At 40.8% G+C, this 19,392-nt stretch overlaps 1 protein-coding gene across 1 annotated transcript; it reads right to left on the bottom strand.

The window, feature by feature from the left end:
• Positions 1–1,427: 1,427 nt before the first annotated feature.
• On the bottom strand, positions 1,428–19,133 carry ugt8 (UDP glycosyltransferase 8). The gene is made up of 6 exons (XM_083929365.1): positions 18,933–19,133; positions 11,293–12,125; positions 7,816–7,958; positions 3,604–3,680; positions 2,308–2,527; positions 1,428–2,059 (listed from the first exon to the last, which is right to left on the bottom strand). The coding sequence occupies exons 2-6, from the start codon at positions 12,121–12,123 to the stop codon at positions 1,678–1,680; spliced, it is 1,653 nt and encodes a 550-aa protein (XP_083785491.1). The 5' UTR covers positions 12,124–12,125; positions 18,933–19,133; the 3' UTR covers positions 1,428–1,677.
• Positions 19,134–19,392: the final 259 nt, after the last annotated feature.

Here is a 19,392-nt window from a genome sequence, read left to right as displayed (position 1 = left end):
TAAAAGGCCACACAGAATGTGAATCATTCATACTCAAAGTTAATATAATTACATAAGGTCTAGTTTGTACATGAACCTCAATAGCTACATCTAACAGACTTTCACTTGCAGGAGAGAAACACTGAATGGATTTCAGTTATTTAAATTGAGCATTTTGCAGCATATAGTATGTTAGGAATCATCCATCAAATGAATTATCAGAAGAATGATGTACAAAGTCTAGTGTAGCATCAGGTGATAAATCTTTACCGATTAATAAATACATGAGGGAGGCAGAATTAAGATATGGGGGGGCGATGAAGCAAGCCATTGTAAATCAGTTAAGCTTGCTCATCCCTGATCGCCTGACTTGATGAGCTTGAGCACAGTTCTGATCTGGCTCTGCCTATCCACAATATCCTCAATAGTCATTGAATATTATATCGTTTGATGATAACATGATCACCCTTTCACACTGTACGCAACTACATGTGCGCAGCATTTGAGTCCGAGACAAAGTTCCCTATGGTGGATGATAAAGTATATTGTATCATTGCATTGTATTGTACGAGTTATTTCTCTACCAGAGCAAGATGTCAGTCAAGACACAATGCTGCACAGCTAATTGCATTCACAGGATGGCACTGCCATGTTAAAAGGGAGAAATTACAAATATTTTCCACACTCTGATTAGTATGAAAACAAGAGCGCCATGAATACTGTGGATAATGCAGTTGCAGAAAGCGCGGACCTGTGCAGACTTTTAATGACTGCAGCTGTCAATCTTTATTTTGTTTGTTTCACTAATAGGACACACACAATGCTGTGTGAAAGTTAGTTTGGAGGATGGAGTACCTGTCAATCATAATGCTATCACACCATTGATACATGAAATAAATTAAAAATAAGATAAGGTTAAAAAGGCCTTTTGTTAAAATGCATTTGTATAGTAATAAATAGATTTGTCCTCTATTTACAGTTTACCAGACACTTGTAGAGAAGCAGAGTTCGCTGTTAAAAACGTTAAATCCTAAACTATTCCAAAAGTTATCCATTCGTTTTATTGTTTTGCTCTGAGGATGAGGGGTTGGCGCTTGGGATTTCCCCTCTTCATCACCCTTCCACTGGGGAGGAAGGCTGGAAGACAACAGAGAATGTGAAGGAGAGATGATGCTCATGAAGAAACAATGTCCTTACATTGTGTCTTTCCTGTGTTTCATCCTCAATGACTTTCCAATTTGGTGTTGTATTGCTGTAGCTGCTGTTGTTAGAGTTTTCGTTAAATTTGTCTCAGCGTACACACACACACACACACACACACACACACACACACACACACACACACACACACACACACACACACACACACACACACACACACACACACACACACACACACACACACACACACACACACACACACACACACACACACACACACACACACACACACACACACACACACACACACACACACACACACACACACACACACACACGATTTTGAGCACCCGATGTCCCAACACGATGTACTGTGTATCCTGTAACAGCCTCTTCGCTCGCTTTGAGTAACAGTTACCTCTCGACACAGACCTATGAACAGCTTTCTCTCAAAGCTCTTATAAAAAACACTTAAGCAAACCTAGAGCTGAGTCCTTGGGGCAACTTCTTCCTCATCCCTCTTTGCCATTCGAAACATTAATTTATCTTCTTCTCATTTTTCAAGGAGCCATTGCGTTTGTGTTTCCCATTGGCCATGCTCTCGCTATGGCAATGTCCGTTGGCCATGTTTCCATCATCTCTGGTGAAGCCACCTCCTCTGCTCTGGTCCCCAGCCTTCCCCTTCAGCAACTGTACCAACCGTCTTAGGGCAAAGACAAACAGAGCCAAAGCGGCCCCTACGGTGAAAATCACATCCAGCAGGAAGTACTGGTAGGGAGCAATTTCGTATACGGTGGAGCGCAGGTGGTTGGCACCCTGGTGACGTAGGAGGTAGCTGATCCAATAGACAGCCCTGGTCACAGGATGGCCTGGCTGGTCTTTGTGAATGTTGGAGAGAGTACGTGCTTGCTGGCGGTACCTAGGTGGGGAGAGACAGAAGATGGAAGTGAGGAGATAAAGAGACAACTCTTTATGGGCAAAGGCACCAACTCATGAGAGCACAAACATATAAAAGTAAGATAAATATGATGAACATTGTACTGTATGTGTGCCATGAAGTGACAGAGTGGTGGTTCCATATGTGGTCACCAGATGGCAGTGATGGAACAATAACGCTAATATACAAAGCATGTGTGTGACTGTCCATACAAGACATAGAAATCTAACCTGGTGTCTTTGATGACGCTGGTCAGGGCTGTGTAGAGGTCTTCCTCGGTCATGTACTTCCAGTGTAGCATGATACCCATACCTTTGGCTGCAACACGAGTCATGGTGTCATAGTGGTCTCCGAACAGGGGCACACCTACCACTGGCACCCCGTGATACATGGCTTCGTAGATGCTGTTCAGTCCACCATGGCTTAGGAAGGCCCTTGTGTTGGCATGGCCTACATGACAGGTGGGATAAGGGATTTTATTTTTTTAGTTAGGCGTTATGTTCATTAGTCATTTTTGACAGGGTGCTTACTTTGCTGGGTTACTTTTTCAACATTAATTACAGTTTATGCACACTCAGCAGTATCAAACTGTGGCACCCCACTTAATTACTGTCAGGGGAGGATGGTTTACAGTTAGAGGAAGAGAGAAAACAGTTTAATTAACAAATATTTAGTCAGTGTTTTTATGAAGAAGCTTTATTTTCTCTATACCCATTTAAAAAATGGTGTAATTCACCTAGAACACAGCTATATTTGATTCCCCTCTTAATCAGGGTCCTATATATCCACCTGGATGACCTTTTCAGTATGATTTAAGGATGTGTGAAAGTTTGGTTTTAGTTGCTCAACATGTCAAAACTTTAATCTCAACATCAATTCTATTCAAAGAGAATTACACAGTCCATCACAGAAACTCACAGACTTACGTTAAACACAGTTTTTTTCCTCTCTGTAGCATTAGTTGGCAGTTGGATGGCATGCGGCAGTTAAAATTAGCCCCAAAATGTTAGATTTAGAACGAGATGGTGAAGTTCTATTTATGAAATTTCAATAAACATTGAATTGGTCATTTGGCCATCAACATTTAATGCCAATAAATACACTTTGGTATAACAGAGCTGTGACGAAAGTGTTTCACTGTTTTACCTTCGAGAAAGCCAGACAGGCGTAGCATTTCAGTATTTGCAGGCTTAGCTAACCATGGTCTATTACACCACTGCAGAATACAATGCAAGCTGTCAATATCTGGTTGTTGTTGTACATTCCTGATGCCTGAAAGCCAGAAAGCATACATTCATATTCTACCGTCTACGGTGGATAATAAGTAGGTACAGGAGGCCCACCAACACAAAACCAAGTTTGCCCCACTGCCAGGAGGAACTTAAAACACCAAGCATCAGCTATGTGTCAAAACATGTCTTGAACCAGACAAATACATTTCAGTTTATATGGTGCAATACAATAAATTTGACCGCAGAAAGCTGAATTACACATAGCAGTATACGGTGTCCTCGAAATTCACTCACCTAATAAGTCATTCTGAGGCATCCAATCAACAAGCTTTGTGTTGTTGCCAAGGTTACTGGGTGGAACTCCAGAGAATCTAAGGAAGTTCAAAAATTAAATTATTGGTTAGTTTAGCTCAACTTTTTATATGATGTTGTCATCACAGTGTGTGAAAACCACAAGAAATGCTATTCACACCCTATTTCTTATTTATTTCACATTTGTCAGATTTGTGCAAATGTTGACATCTTATCTACTTCATATATACCTTTGTTGAAGCATTATCTGTAAGTACCCTTTTATTTCAACCGTTTTGTGACTTTGATTTGCTTAAGGAACACTTTGAAATTATGGATAATACACGTATTTGCTTTCTTGCAGAGTTCAAAGATAAGATCGATCCACTCTCATGACTGCACAGTAAATATGAAGCTACAGCGAGCAGCTTGTTGGCTATGCATAGCACACAGATTGGAAGCAGGGGGAAACAGCTAGACAGGGCTGTGTCCAAAGGTAACAAAGTCCACCTACAAGCACCACTAAACTCACTTGTTTCATCTGAAAAAAACGAAGCATAAAAAATAACGTGTCACAGTTTTTTTATGTGGGATGGGGATGCAGAGTTATGTGCCGGACAAGTTGACTGACTAGGTTCTGTAACTTTCAGTCTGCAGGAGTTGCCAGGCAACTTTGTGGTCAGTATAAAACTCCAGGAAGTTAAGAAAGCAAATCAGTGTATTTTCAAAAAAGGTAAAACTAATCCTTTAATTTTCTGCAATCAGTTTACTACTAGACATTATACTAGCTGTCTGAGACTAATGTGTTTTAATTCTCAATACTGTGGGGCTAACTCATATCGTTATGTGCACTCTTTTTACTCATTCTTGTGTATTTTGGACTAATGTAGATCAATAATGTGTTTCACCTCTGTGGTACGTAAAGTTACTACAAGAAAGTTTGCAGTGGTAGTGTAAAGATCTGCAGCTGCTAGACTCCATTTAGAAAACCTCTCATTATACTGCAGCAGGGTCTGCCCCACTCAGACCTGGTTCTGGGTCTCTTATGCCTGCCTTCCCTCCAGTGGGCCCAGCAATGCAGGCTAGACGCTGCCAGAGGGCCCTACTGGAATCTGAGCTGAAGGAGTTGCTGGTGAACCTGCACGCTGTTAATCGTCATGTCTGATTAAACGGGGAATCGTACTCAGAGGCAGGCATTAATAATAACTATATAGAAATAGCCAATGTTCTCATGTTTGCTTATGTAGGTAATGTAGAGGCATGAGTATTGAACAGAGACTGTTTGATAACCAGTTAAAACCCCCTTGTAGTAGCTTTAATATTGAACTTTCATTGGTGATACTTCTTGACATTGTAGACATACAGACAGTGGTGAGGGCAGAGGATGGATAGTATGTATAAATACAAAAGATATTGCATACGAACAACATTGACAGGATGCAGAAAGTAAACAATGTTGATCTCTTTTTCCGAAACAAAAAGGCAAAAAGCAAAAGGGCTTTGCTTGTTTCTCCCAGACATTTAGGTTTCAACCCTTTGTCTTCTACGTGTGGTGGTTAATGTGTACAACATTGTGTATGCATCTGTCGGTGTCTATGGTTGTGTGTGCGGAAGCATTTCCCAACAAATGTAGCACACAATGCATATGCATGTAACATTACGACCCCCATCCGTCCGTCTCTGTCTCCTTCCCTCCCTAACCCAGAGCCTTTCATCTCTCTTTCTCTCGTCAACAAAGCACCAATTCACTGTTCTGCCAATCAAAGCCTACATTCATGCAGCCAATTATCAATGACACGATTCATTTGGCTTGGTCCCTGTCCCTCTCATCAGCCCTCTTCCTTTTTCCATTAGTTTGGAAGGGCCACTGAAAGACAGATTATCATTCAATGTCACATACAAAGTCTTGGGGCTCACAAAAGCATCCTTATCTGATATCTCACTGTAAAAAAAAATGATCAGTGCTTGAGATTTGCTTTTGCCATTTTCCATTCCAAAATGACATATTATCACACATCCCTGCACATACGTTGCATGCTAAGGTAAATCCAGCATCCCTCATCACAACACACAGCACCTTTTGCCCACCACCCTGGCAAGTTTTCTGAAAATCCCCTAATTCAAGATACTGTAACCACAATCGGATCATCTTGAATAATATAAGGGTCTCTGCCTAGCTCCAGCCACTAAAATGCATTGATCCAACCCCACAAATTCAGTCTTATAGGGAGTCCTGCTCCTAGCATGACACAGTAGGCTGCTTTTCCTCGTTCTATACACTACCTACTGCTTCATTTTTGCTATTATATGCGATAAAACATGCACAAAAGGTGAGTGCAGACAAATAAAGAATTTAAGAAGTTGCATAATTAAACCAAAACATGTACATATGGGAACAGTTCAAACTGTGTGTCGGTTTCGCTTTAGTTGTGCAAGTGCCGTTTGACTTTTCTCTCTCTTAGCTCTCAAGTGGTTGACTGATATTCCTAATGTACTGTATTACTGCACGGTGTCAACATACTCACTAACTGCTTGATTAAATGTGTGTCATATCTGTAACCTTTAAAAGGCACACTTAATTACATTCTCTGATTTATGATTCATATCAACTTTATATTATCCTCTCCTAATTAATTATTTTTTCTACCCCCCAAAAAAAACACTATTCTGGTAACTCTGAACGTAATTGAACTTTTTGCTGATGGATGTTTGTCATGTGTGGGGTCTAGAGTAAACTGTGCATGCCTGCATGTCACACAGAATGCCAGAAGGAATTTGAATGGGTTGGAATATTATCATTAATTATATTTATGGTTATAATGTTTTAACTGAACAAGAACCGTCAATGACAAAAAAATCAAAATTCAGTAATCCATCTCCATTGGGTACATGAAAACATACATTGTGAACTTGTTACTGAAGTGCTTTAGGATAATGCAAAATATTTATGAAATTGTAAATTGTGTAGGGTGTTTGTACAAGTGAAGACCTTAACCAACCTCTGCACACAGGCATATGCTTAAATATTAACCCAACTACATACCTATAGAAAAGTCAGCGCCCAGAATACCACCAAACATCTGCAATAGCATGATAAGAGTCCTTAAACATAAAACAAAGCACCAATGGGCTCCGTCCTTTTGGATTGCATTTGGTAATTGACTTAAATGAACTTAACTATGAGAGGAGCTGGTACCAGGGTAGTAGGTAAGTCTTTCAAAACACTCTTTTAATAAACTCCAAACTACGCTGTTGGTGCTTCGTTTTATGTGTAGGGACTCTGATCATGCTACTGTAGAGGTTTGGTGTTATTTTGAGCAGTATTAGTGGTTAAAAAAGCTGTTTTAATACCTTCAACGTAATGTCCCAAGCTTATCAGTGTTAGCCACATCCGGCTGTCAGCGATTCTACCACATTTCTCCGTTAATAGTTCATACACGAAAAAAACTGTCTCGATGGCTTATTTGATGTATGTTAGTGCAGAAAAAGACCATGGGGTGATTATGTGCCGGAATTACACTTTAAATATACTCTAAAATATACTCTCTTATATAAAGAGATAAGAGATTTAACAGGTTAATGGATGTATCACATTTAGTTTTTTTCCTTCTCTTTCAGCCCCACACTTTCCCTCCTCCTATTATGTTAGCTATTTAGCTAACTCTGGGACAGTCAATAACTGCCCATTGTCCCTGTTAAATAAACAAATGAATAAATGTTGCCCTGTTCAGGTCACAGTCAGTGGATCATTGTTGTGAGACTCTGTATAAATGATTACTAGAGATTAGAGTTTAATCACAGCTATCCCTCTAACTAGGCAAGCACAAACATTTTAGATAACTATGTGAATGACCTCTTGTTATTAATGCATCCTGAACACCTAAACACCTGCATTCATGGTTTAAAACACTGTGATGGACACATGCATGCACAGATACTGCAAAGGTTTTCATAGACATATTTTGCCTGGCCCATCAGATAACACCCAGAAGCTAACATAGGGTGAGAATATTGACTTTGGTCTCAACACAAAGACTGTCACAGAGGAACAACCTATTTTAGTTGACATATTTATCATGTGTCACAGACGTAGTATACCTGATTATGGGGGTCTATATAAACCAATACTTTTTTAGTCAGTAACTTGAAGTTTGCTAGAAAATCCTGTTGCAGTGACAGCTGTGACTAGTATGAGGGAGAAAACAGGTACTTTACCTCCAGATGACATGCTGGGGCAGTCTGGCGAGGGCTCCTGCCAGCTTGTGAGCAATGTCATGGGAAAGGTACTTGACCCCAGCTCCAAACGACACAACCACAAAGCCATGCTCCGCTGTGTCATTCACCCATGCCTCAAAATCCTGTGGGAATACGAGAGGTTAATAATAATACAATGCAAACAAACAAATTTTTCCCTCCTTGAAGTTCCTCACCGGTCCTTTCTTTCATAGTAGATTCATTCATGTGTAATTCGAGAGCGTTCAATGACCCAGACCTTTAACATAAACTTTGAAGACTGTTGTCTTTATTGCTTTAAAAATGAGGTTTGTTTCACTCATGTTCTAAATGATTTATGGGTTTACAGATAAATGTGAAATCAGATTAGATTTAGATTTAGATTAAATGACGAGATGTATTTGTTTTCACAGCCAGCACACACACAGCAACACACAGATATGCAGATACTGCCACATGTAGATACACACAGCCGCATATACAGATATACGGTACACAAAATCTCTGTGCCTATCTCCCGCCAGATGGAAGTGACGTGAAGTGTTGATTGAGGGGGTGATAGGTGTAATTAGATACTGCAGGTGCTAGGCATGGGATGGCTCTGATGTTCACATCAAGAGAATTTCATAAAACTCACTGACATTTTCAGAATCCCTTTATCAATGAGCATAAAGTATTCCAAAAAAGTTTTTATAAGGTTGGAATTTGAGAAGCAACAGGCAGATAAGATAAGAGACTCCCTTAAGTGTCATGAACCCCTTAAGTGCAATATCTACTTTATCATATTGCAGCTGGTTGTAAAAGAGAAACTACTTAAATTCAAACACAGGAAAAGTAGTTGACAAGCAAAATACTAAATTTAAAATGTATTTTTCCTCTGAACTGCAAGTAAGAATGTGCTTGCAATTTGGTGTTGCATTATACATAATTATTTCAAAATAATACAAAATGAATGAAGGATTTTGATAAACCACAAAGTGACTAATCTTAATGGACCAGTCCATTCCATCAAGATGCACTGCATCTGTGAGGCACAACCACTTCCTGTTTTTCAACTCATACATTAAATCTTCCTTTCATATAGAGTTGAGCACAGAGAACATTTAAATTCCTCTTTTATTTCACTGCATATTTTGTGTAAATCTGGACAATTTATATTTAAACTGCAACTTGACTGGTTGGCAGAGGCATACTTGTATACTTCAGGTACTCCACAGACCTCAATGACAACTATTTTGTTTACCATATAGGTTCTGCAGGAAAAATAGCCCCAAATCTTACAGCTTTAAGGCAGAAGTGGAGGTATAAACTCATTTATCAAGAATCCTACCTATATCCAATAGCCATGCTGTGTGTGAACACGCTGAAAGAGTGTGTTCATGTTTTTGGTGAATGGTCGACGGAAGATAATGCTGTTTTTACGACACCTGAGGATTTATAGTGGAGTATCTGGCATAGTTAGTGCAACTGACAATTCAGACAAAACAGCTTAGAGTACTGCTGAAACCAGTTCATATGAATATTTGAAGGAGTTTTATGAACAAATCAAGATAGACTCCATGAAACATTGACTTTCGGAAGTGGGCAGTGGTTATGATTGGGGGCTTGGTAAAGATGGGTAGGATTAGGTTCTACTGAAAACAAAAGCTCAGGGCAGCTCATTTAAAAAAAAAAAAAAAGAACAAATTAATTGTGAATTAGTTCATTCTGATCTGTGTGAACCGTAGCTTTGGTCTATCAATAAAACTTTGGCTCTGTTCTTGTCCTAGGTTCGACTCAAAGGAGTTATATCCACATTACTTAGGAAAGGTCAGATTCTGGTAAGTGAAGATGTATGGACTGACAGAGGGTGATCAGGGAGCAGTCATGTTGGAGTGATAGAAGTGAAGGACAAGCAAAGGGTGGAAGGCTAACGGTCCAGCTGCGACAGCTAAGGCTGGCCCTGGCACGAAGCAACATCAGGGGCACACTGGGCTCTGTGTCCCAGCAGCGCAGCCCTACTGTCCCTACAACGCAGCCTCAGTGACCCCATAAAAGACTCTCAGTGTCCCCAGACCTCTGCCCAAAACAATAGCCTCGTTCTCCCTTCACTTCCATTATAACTCCCTCCACACAGCATGGCACAATGCGCCCTATTGGTTGGAGTGGCATTCCAAAACCCCCCGCAGTAGATACCGACCCTAGGCATCCGAGCACTGGACTAACCCCCCCTGTCGTAACCACCCACCTCTGCTCTTTGCCTCTTTGCTCAAAATCTACCACGTCCATTCAACCCAAACCCATCCTAACCCAAGCATCATTTATAAAGGATCGCTTTATAGCTGGACTATGGTAGGTACCAGAAAGAGGGGAGACCATGCCGACAAGAAAGGGTAGATATAAAAAAACACTCAAACTCAGTCCGACTGTTACGACTGGACAGGGGAGATTACTCCAAGAAAAGGGAGACTCAGAAAAAGTAGTGGCTTGATTCCGCCTTCCAACAAAAAATGTTTTCTTGAATGTGATGTAAAAGATAAGAGCTGTCACCATGACAACTTTTGAATAATTCACTGACAATCAATAAAAAAATAATAGTTGAAAGAACAGCTGTAGATTTATGTTCTCCCTGTTGCTTATACTAAATCTTTTGAAATCATCACACACACACACACACACACACACACACACACACACACACACACACACACACACACACACACACACACACACACACACACACACACACACACACACACACACACACACACACACACACACACACACACACACACACACACACACACACACACACACACACACACACACACACACACACACACACACACACACACACACACACACACACATTGTATTGCAGTGCTTTTGTCACCAATGGCACATAGCCCTTATTTTATGTTTCAGCATCCATAGTAGAACCCAACAGGACTACATGTGGATGTATTTGTGAAACTGTCAATTTAAAATGTAGATCTATAAATGAATTAGGTCATCTCTTATCATAAATGAGAAATTACATTAGCTCTGCAGCAGGGCTGTGCAACGTATGACAATATACATTATATTAAATACCGTTTTTCAACAACCACAGATCATGCCATACGGTTAATACTGCAATAACTATTCTTTACCTTTTCTCTGGGTGTATTAGTCCATTACGGGAAGTGTTTCACATCAATGAGCACAACTGAATTAAAATCACAGTGGATTTGATACGATGTTTGAATCCATTTAATGAAGTACCATGATGTGTCAGATGTTTAATTAGCTGGATTACTCAAACAGACATTGGTGTCTTGGTTATTTTATCTTTATAAAGTCTCTAACTTGTTTTTCCATTGATAGTGTGACGTAAAATGACATACAATCAAAAGTGAAACACTGCACAAGCACAGACAAGATGTCTTTGCCAATCTCACCATGTGCTTGTCAGCTGCCTGTGTATCTCGCAGTACTGACCTGTGGCAGTGGGTTGGGGGGCTTGGTAAGGATGCCTCCAATGTACACCACATGTGGCAGGGTGGGCCTGGGGAACTCCAGAGCCATGTCAGTGCAAAGCATCCACATCTGGCTGCCCTGCACCAAGTCAGACATGGCCACTTGAGGCTTCACTCCGTGTTTCTTCATAATCCGGTCATACTTGGGCAGTGCAATATAACGGACTCCAAAGCGCTGCACCAGGTAAACAGCTGTATTGGTGATCCTCTGGGCCAGAGACATGCGGTCTGTCAGCAGTGAGTTGAATTCGGGAACATATGAAAGTGGGGCTGGGGCGCCCGCCTCTGCAGGGTACCAGAGGCCTGTGCTGAACACGGCATATTTCACACCCAGGATATGAGCGATCACAAAACCGCACATCTCATTCGGGTCCACCAGCAGCAGGTCAAACTTGGCCTCCTTGAGGCGGGTCATTACCTCAACACTGCCAACAACAGCATCACAGTTCTGGGAGTAGTGTTCAAGAATGTCAAAAAGTTCCAGAAATGTCAAGCGACCTGAGAAGATGTTGCTGACTTTGGACTGGAGGAAATTGTCAGCCGTGGTGCTGTTAAAGATCCCTGGGTAGCGCTGTAAGTGGTAGTAAGGGGAGGGAGGCACCCCACGACCCTCTGAAATTAGAAAATGGGTATCATGGCCCTCTTGCTGAAGAGCCGTGGCCAACGTCTTGAAGATGTAGAGGTGTGATTCAAACATGATGGGTGGGACCACGATCACTTTAGCAGCCCATGATGCAGTGGGACCCCAGGTGAGGAGGCCAAGGAGGAGTAGCAGTGACGAGGGGAGTAGCATGGCTGAAATTATAAAGAAATTAACAATATTAACACCTGACATTAAGATAAAATGAAAGGACAAAGACATGTCATAATACAGACATTAACCAATGTTGCTGAGCAGGTAGAGACACTTCCTAGATTATTACTGCTTTCGAGAAATTATTCTTAGAGTACATTATACATTAAATACTGAGAATTATTTGGACACCAAATACAGTTTATCTTACGTCTTCAAAGATGAGCCTGATATAAAACCACGTCCAACTCTAACAAGGTGCCTATCCAGGACTGAGAGAAGGTCAACTTTTTCACGTATGGGAAAATCATACATTTGCATCAAACTTTAGGCATGGAAACTGAGACAATCGTGTCCTTATCCTCCATTGAGATTCAGTTCTGTCGTACACACAAATATTGTTGAGAGAAAACAACTTCTCAGTATCTGTGGGGATACATTTTGTATCCCCAATAGTACTTAGTAATTAACCTTTGCCTTTCTTTCTCTGTATTTCAATTCCACCCCTTCATCTCCCTTCACTCTGTGCACAGCCGTCACTGACGTGGTGTGGGTAGCACCAACGTCATTCTAAACCTCCAGCCTCTCTATTCACAAACACAAACACAAAGAACCATTATCATTTCACCATGGCATAGTCTTTGCACTATATGCCTACATTTTCCCTCTCACTTGGATTAATCATCAACACATGAAACCGCTTTATCGAGAGCAATCAATTATCCAGATTTTCCTTATCTATAATGATTAACCCACATTCTCCTTCCACGGGGTGGTGCCTTAATGAATAAGCTGAGCGTTGACACTCCATGACCAAAAGAGTGATCGTGGTTTTGGTCTGGACATACTTCTAGTAGTAGTATGGGCTTCTAGTATGGCTTCTCGCTCACTTGGACCTTTGACTAAGGTGGTACCAAAAAAAGTCCAGAATCCATAACTTTTGCTAATGGGATAGCAAAAAAGAGCGATTCAAGTCAAGTCGAGCCATGCTTTGCAGTGGGAAAAAAAGGCTATGTTAAAAGAAAATAAAGATTTAGAGCCACAGCCATAAGAAGTGCTTTGTGTTGCAAAATGACTCATCCAAATGTTAAACTACAGACAACATAACACAATCTGACAGCAGATTAAGAATTTCCTAAACTATTTACATATAGGCCTGTCGCAATAAGCAATAAATCGATTAATCTTATCTTAACTTTTAATGAGCTCTGTAACTTTGCCAAACACAATTTTTCCTTGTGTCTCTCCATCAGAAAGGCTGGTTGACAGAGAGTTTTCACTCCGGTGCATCAGTTACTACCATAGACTGTATAAAAAAATGGATGTTGCCTCTACGTCGAGGCCCGTTCTCTCAACTTGATCCAATTGTACTCGCCTCTGGGAATCAGCATCTTGTCAGACTTTGACTCCTCCTCATTTCCTCTTGCCAAAAAATGGCATTAATGTGACGTTGGGTGGAGGGAGATACGGGCGTCTGGCTGATGTATACTGGATTAGCAACATTAGAGCTACCCCCTGTAGCTAGGCTAACAGAACATGCTGCTAGATAAACAGTGGGAGTCAGTGTTGAGATTATTTTCCTGGACCGGGAAGGAACGGGAGTAATTTTTTTAAATTTTGTAACGGAAATGGGTTGTTTAGAGGGCAGAGACTGACACGGCACTCCATGTCTCTAGCAGAGATTACACTGGCTGCGCAAGTCGAGTGAAGGCACTCGCGTGTCAGTCTAGTGTAAAACACACGGGCTCCGGTAGTCAAGTGCAGGCAGCCAGCATTTATGATATATGATTTAAACTGATATTCAACACAGTACCATGCTCATTGACTGTAAAACACTGGCCCTCACAGCCCGAATCCTCCCGGTGCTCCAGATTAGCATCTAGTGTATGTGCCATAGATAGTAGGCTGTATTGCACATCATGGTGCAAGTGCCCCTATTTAATTAGCATAACAGAGCTAACATTAACACGGTGTGTTCCTAAACCATCTGTTTGTACAGTCGATTGAAGAGCAAACCATCTTGTCACTTATAGTAACACCACCACACAAATGACAGCAGTCCAGGTCGAGATGACGGAGTTAGTATGCTAATCCTGACAACTAGCCTCCGAGGCGAAGTGAGGGCCAGAGGCTAACTGTCAATCAAGAGGCTTCGTCCCTAATTATTCATAAACTTTAACCTCCCATAAAATAAAAACTAGCCTGGTACAAAAAAAATTCACGCCCCATACATACTAGAAGGGGTTTTTGTACCAGGCCTTAAAGAGGTTTAATTATGCGGTGAAAAACAGCCTATTTAACATGGGGGTCAGTGAGAAACTGATCTTTTATACACACTACTCCTAGTGGCCACTCAGAGAACTGTAGTTTTGGGCACTTCCATGTTGGATCAACAAGGAGGTCGCTGTCGTGGGGGCTTGGCTTCTACTGACCCCTCTTAACCCTCGTCATGTGTCGTGCCAGTCACCTGTCTGCGCGCGGTCTCTTACTAATATGTGTAGCCTACGATCTTTTTTTTATGTTATCATAATCTTTAATCAGCCTCAAAATGTGATACACCTAGTATGCAAATGTAACATGGGAGAGGTCCTTTGATAACACCCTTCCCTGCGGGGAGTTTAAATGTTCTAATGTTTGAATGGATTTTATCCCACAGTCTAAAGACAGAAGGTTAGGGGAATAGGATATTATTAGATGCCTGTAGGTATTTGTCAGACTGGTAATCTTTCCAGGGCGTACCCTGCCCCTTACTCAATGTGTTTTGTCATAGGCTGCAGCAACCTGCCATCCTGAACAGTGCTTATTTTCTCTTGTCAGCGACACAAAATATCACTCGCATCAGGCTTCATCTCTGTATGAGTAATATCTTTTTACGTTATGTCGGAATCTATATCAAATGGCATGATAGAAGTATATAGTGTATCTGCCACCTGTTTGTTCACAATATGAAGTTTCTTTCCACAAACAGCTGGGGCCTGGTAGGAAGAGGACTCAAGGTGGCCACCATTATGTTTAGAATTGTCCTAAGGATATCGTTACAAACACTTCTCAGCCCAGACTGTTGACAGTAACTATAGAAACCAGCCACTGTCTACTGAGAACAGTGTTGCGTCGTGACTTCAATTACTAACAATGGAGTCCGGTTACCCTGCACACAGGGAGGGCAGAGGAAATTATCTGGATTAAGAGAATTAAAGTATACAAAATTACAGAGTGATCGGGGTGAAGACAAAGTGGAGAAGAATGCTGCACAAAAATGAAAACAGTAGAGAAACATATTTGAAAGTCTGTAAGCAAGTTATGTTAAGGATCTGGAAGATATATCAATAGGGCATTGTGATATGAGACCTAATTTAAATGGATACATTACTATCAAGTGGAACAAATGTCTGAACCCATAGGGCTGGTAAGTCCCGCCCCTGTAATACGACTTCCGGTAGAACCAATAGGACCTCAGCTCCCAAAACATTCACATTGGTGTCTATTGCAATGGAACAACTTGGAGTGCTGCTTCCTAGTCTTACAGTCAGATGAGAATTGAAAGAAAGAACACCCGTTTCATGCTGGAATGTGGACATTCTAGCACAAAACACCTTGGAGTGAGGAAAAGCGTGATGACGTCACGTCACATTGGCGTCATTAAATGTAATCATTCTCATTACGCTTTTCCAGTGCACAATCTTCATTGAACAATCTTACAATAAACTGTCAAACTCTTAACATGAAAAATTATCATTTAATTCCGCAATCATCATATATGTAATCCAGGACAGATAATGACTAGGACCAGAAAACAATTGTTTTATTTCAATAAACACCAATGTCATTTTTTGGTAGCTGAGGTCCTATGGGGTCTACTGGAAGCCGTATTACAAAGGAGAGACTTAAAAGACCTATAGCTGCTTATTGAAATTCAAGGAATCATATTGTGATGATATGATCTTAATTTTCAATTTGGACTTGATTATTATTACTAGCAAGTTAAACAAAAACAAGCGAGTAAGAGTTTTGTTTTACACATATGAAAGACTATTTTGGTGTTATAGCCGTGGAACACAAATCATTGCATTAAACATCAATTTGATTATTTTACAGGATTATACAGGTCCATGATTTTTATTAACTGTGATGACCGGCTCGACAGTTCAAACTTTAGTCTTAAAAAGCCATAGTAAGAATTAGGCTACCTCACAGATTGCGGTAGGGCTGCAACGATTAATTTCATTATCAATTAATCTGACCATTATTGTTGCATGAAAATCGATTATCAAAATAGTTTTTCTGTTGAGAAAATTGTGCAGCTCTACAGATGAGTCAACTGTGCAAAACAAACCAACACCTAGGCCTCTACGAAAGAATGCTGTAAATAATTGGATACTGAAATGAATTGCCTTGTATTGCATATTTGAGTTGTGTATTATTGAAAATCAAACCTATGACAGTTTTCACACAAAGCTATTAACATCATTTAAGATTGACACAAGAAAGTAATTATACAGTGAGTATCACTCTCTAACACCATAATCTGGACAAAGATTTTCTTGATTTAGCACAGCAGGAGGAGCAGCCTTGCTGTTTCCACAGTGGGGGTTCATTAGCTCAATGTACCATGTTGAGAGGGTAGATATGACTTCCAAGAACTGATATCAAGTCAAACACAAGTTATTCAAAGCTCCAGATTTTGTGTGATTAACTGCTTTTAGATGTGTTAAAATAAAACTATAAAATAATCCACATGGGGTCCCTTGAAGGTCAAGATGGGTAAGACTAAGTTAGGAAGGCTTTGATAAAAACAATGAAAGAAAGACGCTGTATGCAGACCCGGTAGGATGTTCACTTTAGCCTTCAGGTCAGATCTGATTTGTAACCTACCAAAAGCTGTAAAGCGCAACGAAATCATTAACCATAGCATGCATTTTTGATGACATCCGAAATGCCAAAGCATATATTGGCCAATGGCTTCATTTCAGTGTCTGCAGTAAACATATCCTAGTGCATGCATGTGTTGAAAGGCACATTAGCTTAAAGTCTACAGAGGGTTAAAGATAATATTTTGATATCTGTAAAATAATACCTTTGTCCTATTAAATATCTGATGAAAGGTGGAGCAGAGAGCACTTTGTAGGGACAGTAGGTTCAGCTAGGGTTGAGAGCCTTTGGATCTTGAAAATCAGGGAAAACAAAATTAAAGTGGAAAAAAAAACTTGACTGGCTGTTTATATTGGCAACATGGTCTCTGGGCACGCCTGTATATTTTTAACCCTCATCAGCATTTGACAGAAAGTGTGTATATGATATAAATAAGGCTTATTTGTAAGAAGATTTACTACTTATACACATAGGGTATGGAAATCACATTGCAAAATGGCCTACTGGACTACATGAGCAACCAAACTACCCACATTACCTTCAATCCGAGGCTGTTTTCAACTTTACAGACATAAATTCACTGTCCTACTCAACCCTCCATTCCTTCCTCATATCCCCTCTTTCCTCCATCTTTCATCAATTGTTCCACCTCTGCCATATCGCAACCATCAACACACAAGAACAGGTATGACAGGCTTACCATGAGCTTACTATGAGTTAGCAGTTGGAATAACAAATAAAGCAGGTGACTGAGACAATGCAGAAAGGTTTCCAGTAACCATCAGCAGTATCTCATTAACATAATGTACTGAAAAGAAAGAAGCACTGATGAATGAGAAGACTGGTTGCAAACAGAGAAGAGGGGAAAAGTGGCTAAATATCCTGACACAATATACTCAGTCTGCAATGTTAAGTCCTGGGATGTCTTTCATTATGAAATTATTATTGACGACTGTTGTACTTGAGTAAACAATTTCACAAGAGAGGCGGCCCATCTCGGTCAATATGAGTTTATCTTTTTATCCCTTAAATATACAGTATGCTATACGCCCTGATGCTAAGATCTGGATAAAGGCACGCCTCATGATGACACACACAGTTTGAGTGTTGACACAACATCACAAAGAATTTCTAAATGAGGTCATTAATTTCAATCAACATCCAAGTCATTCTGATGTCGGCATGTTTGAGATAGACTTGCTACAGGTCAAACAGGTGCCCTGGTGTATGCAGCAAGGGGGAAGCACTATAATAAGGCCAAATAGGTTTTTGGAGTGACGTGCATCTACAGCTTTCATGTCATACAAGTCACTCTACTACTGGATTTGGGTTTTGAAATCAAGCTGTAACCTCCCAATATCTGTAACTGAATCATAAAATGTACAATTTAGACACGATCAATCACTTGTCGCAGTTGAGCCTGGCTGTGTTTCTTGACAGCTTTTTCTGGAGTTTAATATGCAACAGTACATTTGTCTCGGTGTATGCGTTGTGGGTGAAAAACCTCAACTGGGTCTAACACATACAGAACCTTAAAGTCTGCTAATCCAGAGAGCAAAACGAGCCTTTTTAAGTAAAACTGATACACAATTGTGTATTTAAGGCTATCACGGTGATAGAAGATTCAAGTTACACCAGAATCAATCCACTAGTGAATTCACAAATAGCCTACACCATGAGAATTCAGTCATCTCCCACGGTGCCATTTTCGCTAGGGATTGGCTAATTCGCAAAGGACCTGAACGCAACACAGCAACCTGGCTACACCTGCGTCTGAGGAGGTGCAGTTAAAGCTGTCAACTTCAACAATATCAAGTTTCTCTTTGCAACAATAAGAGTGGGGGAGAAAGAATGAAAACAAATGTTTTGCTGAGGAAACCAGGCTTAGTTAACAATACACCTGTTGTGTCACGCACTTAGCTCGCCTGTGTTGGCCTTACCTTGTAACTTGAATGTTGCTCGGGAGAAGTGGGAGGTGAAAATGCAGCAGGTCTAACTTTCTTGAACGCAACTTCAAATGTCGGGGAGGTTAAAACACCCAAAAAAAAGTGTCGAGGAAGAAATGGCAGTAAAATAAAAAAATGAGTCCCCGGGTGTCGAAGACGGGCAGAGGGAACATTAAACTCCCAGTCCCTCTCACAGGGGCGGTGGAAGGCGGGACTAGCAGGATTGCGAGATGGAGAGGAAGGGAGCGGCAGAGAGGGAAAACTGTGGTTGGTTAAGTAAAGCACAATAAGGGTGGGGAGTATCGGCCCATACAGGTAGGCCTACTTTGTCTGTTTCAGGTGACTCTGTTGATACTGTCAACAGGGCAGTTGCTAGGAATTCTGGGCCCCCTGAAAGAATATCGGTGTGGGCCCCTCTACCCTATTCCTTGCCACCTTCAATTGTATTGTTTTT

This window comes from Echiichthys vipera, assembly GCF_963691815.1.
Source record: "Echiichthys vipera genome assembly, chromosome: 2".
Lineage (NCBI taxonomy): Eukaryota > Metazoa > Chordata > Actinopteri > Perciformes > Trachinidae > Echiichthys > Echiichthys vipera.
Note: the sequence above shows the minus strand (reverse complement) of the source record. Positions and strands in the feature narration are given on the sequence as shown.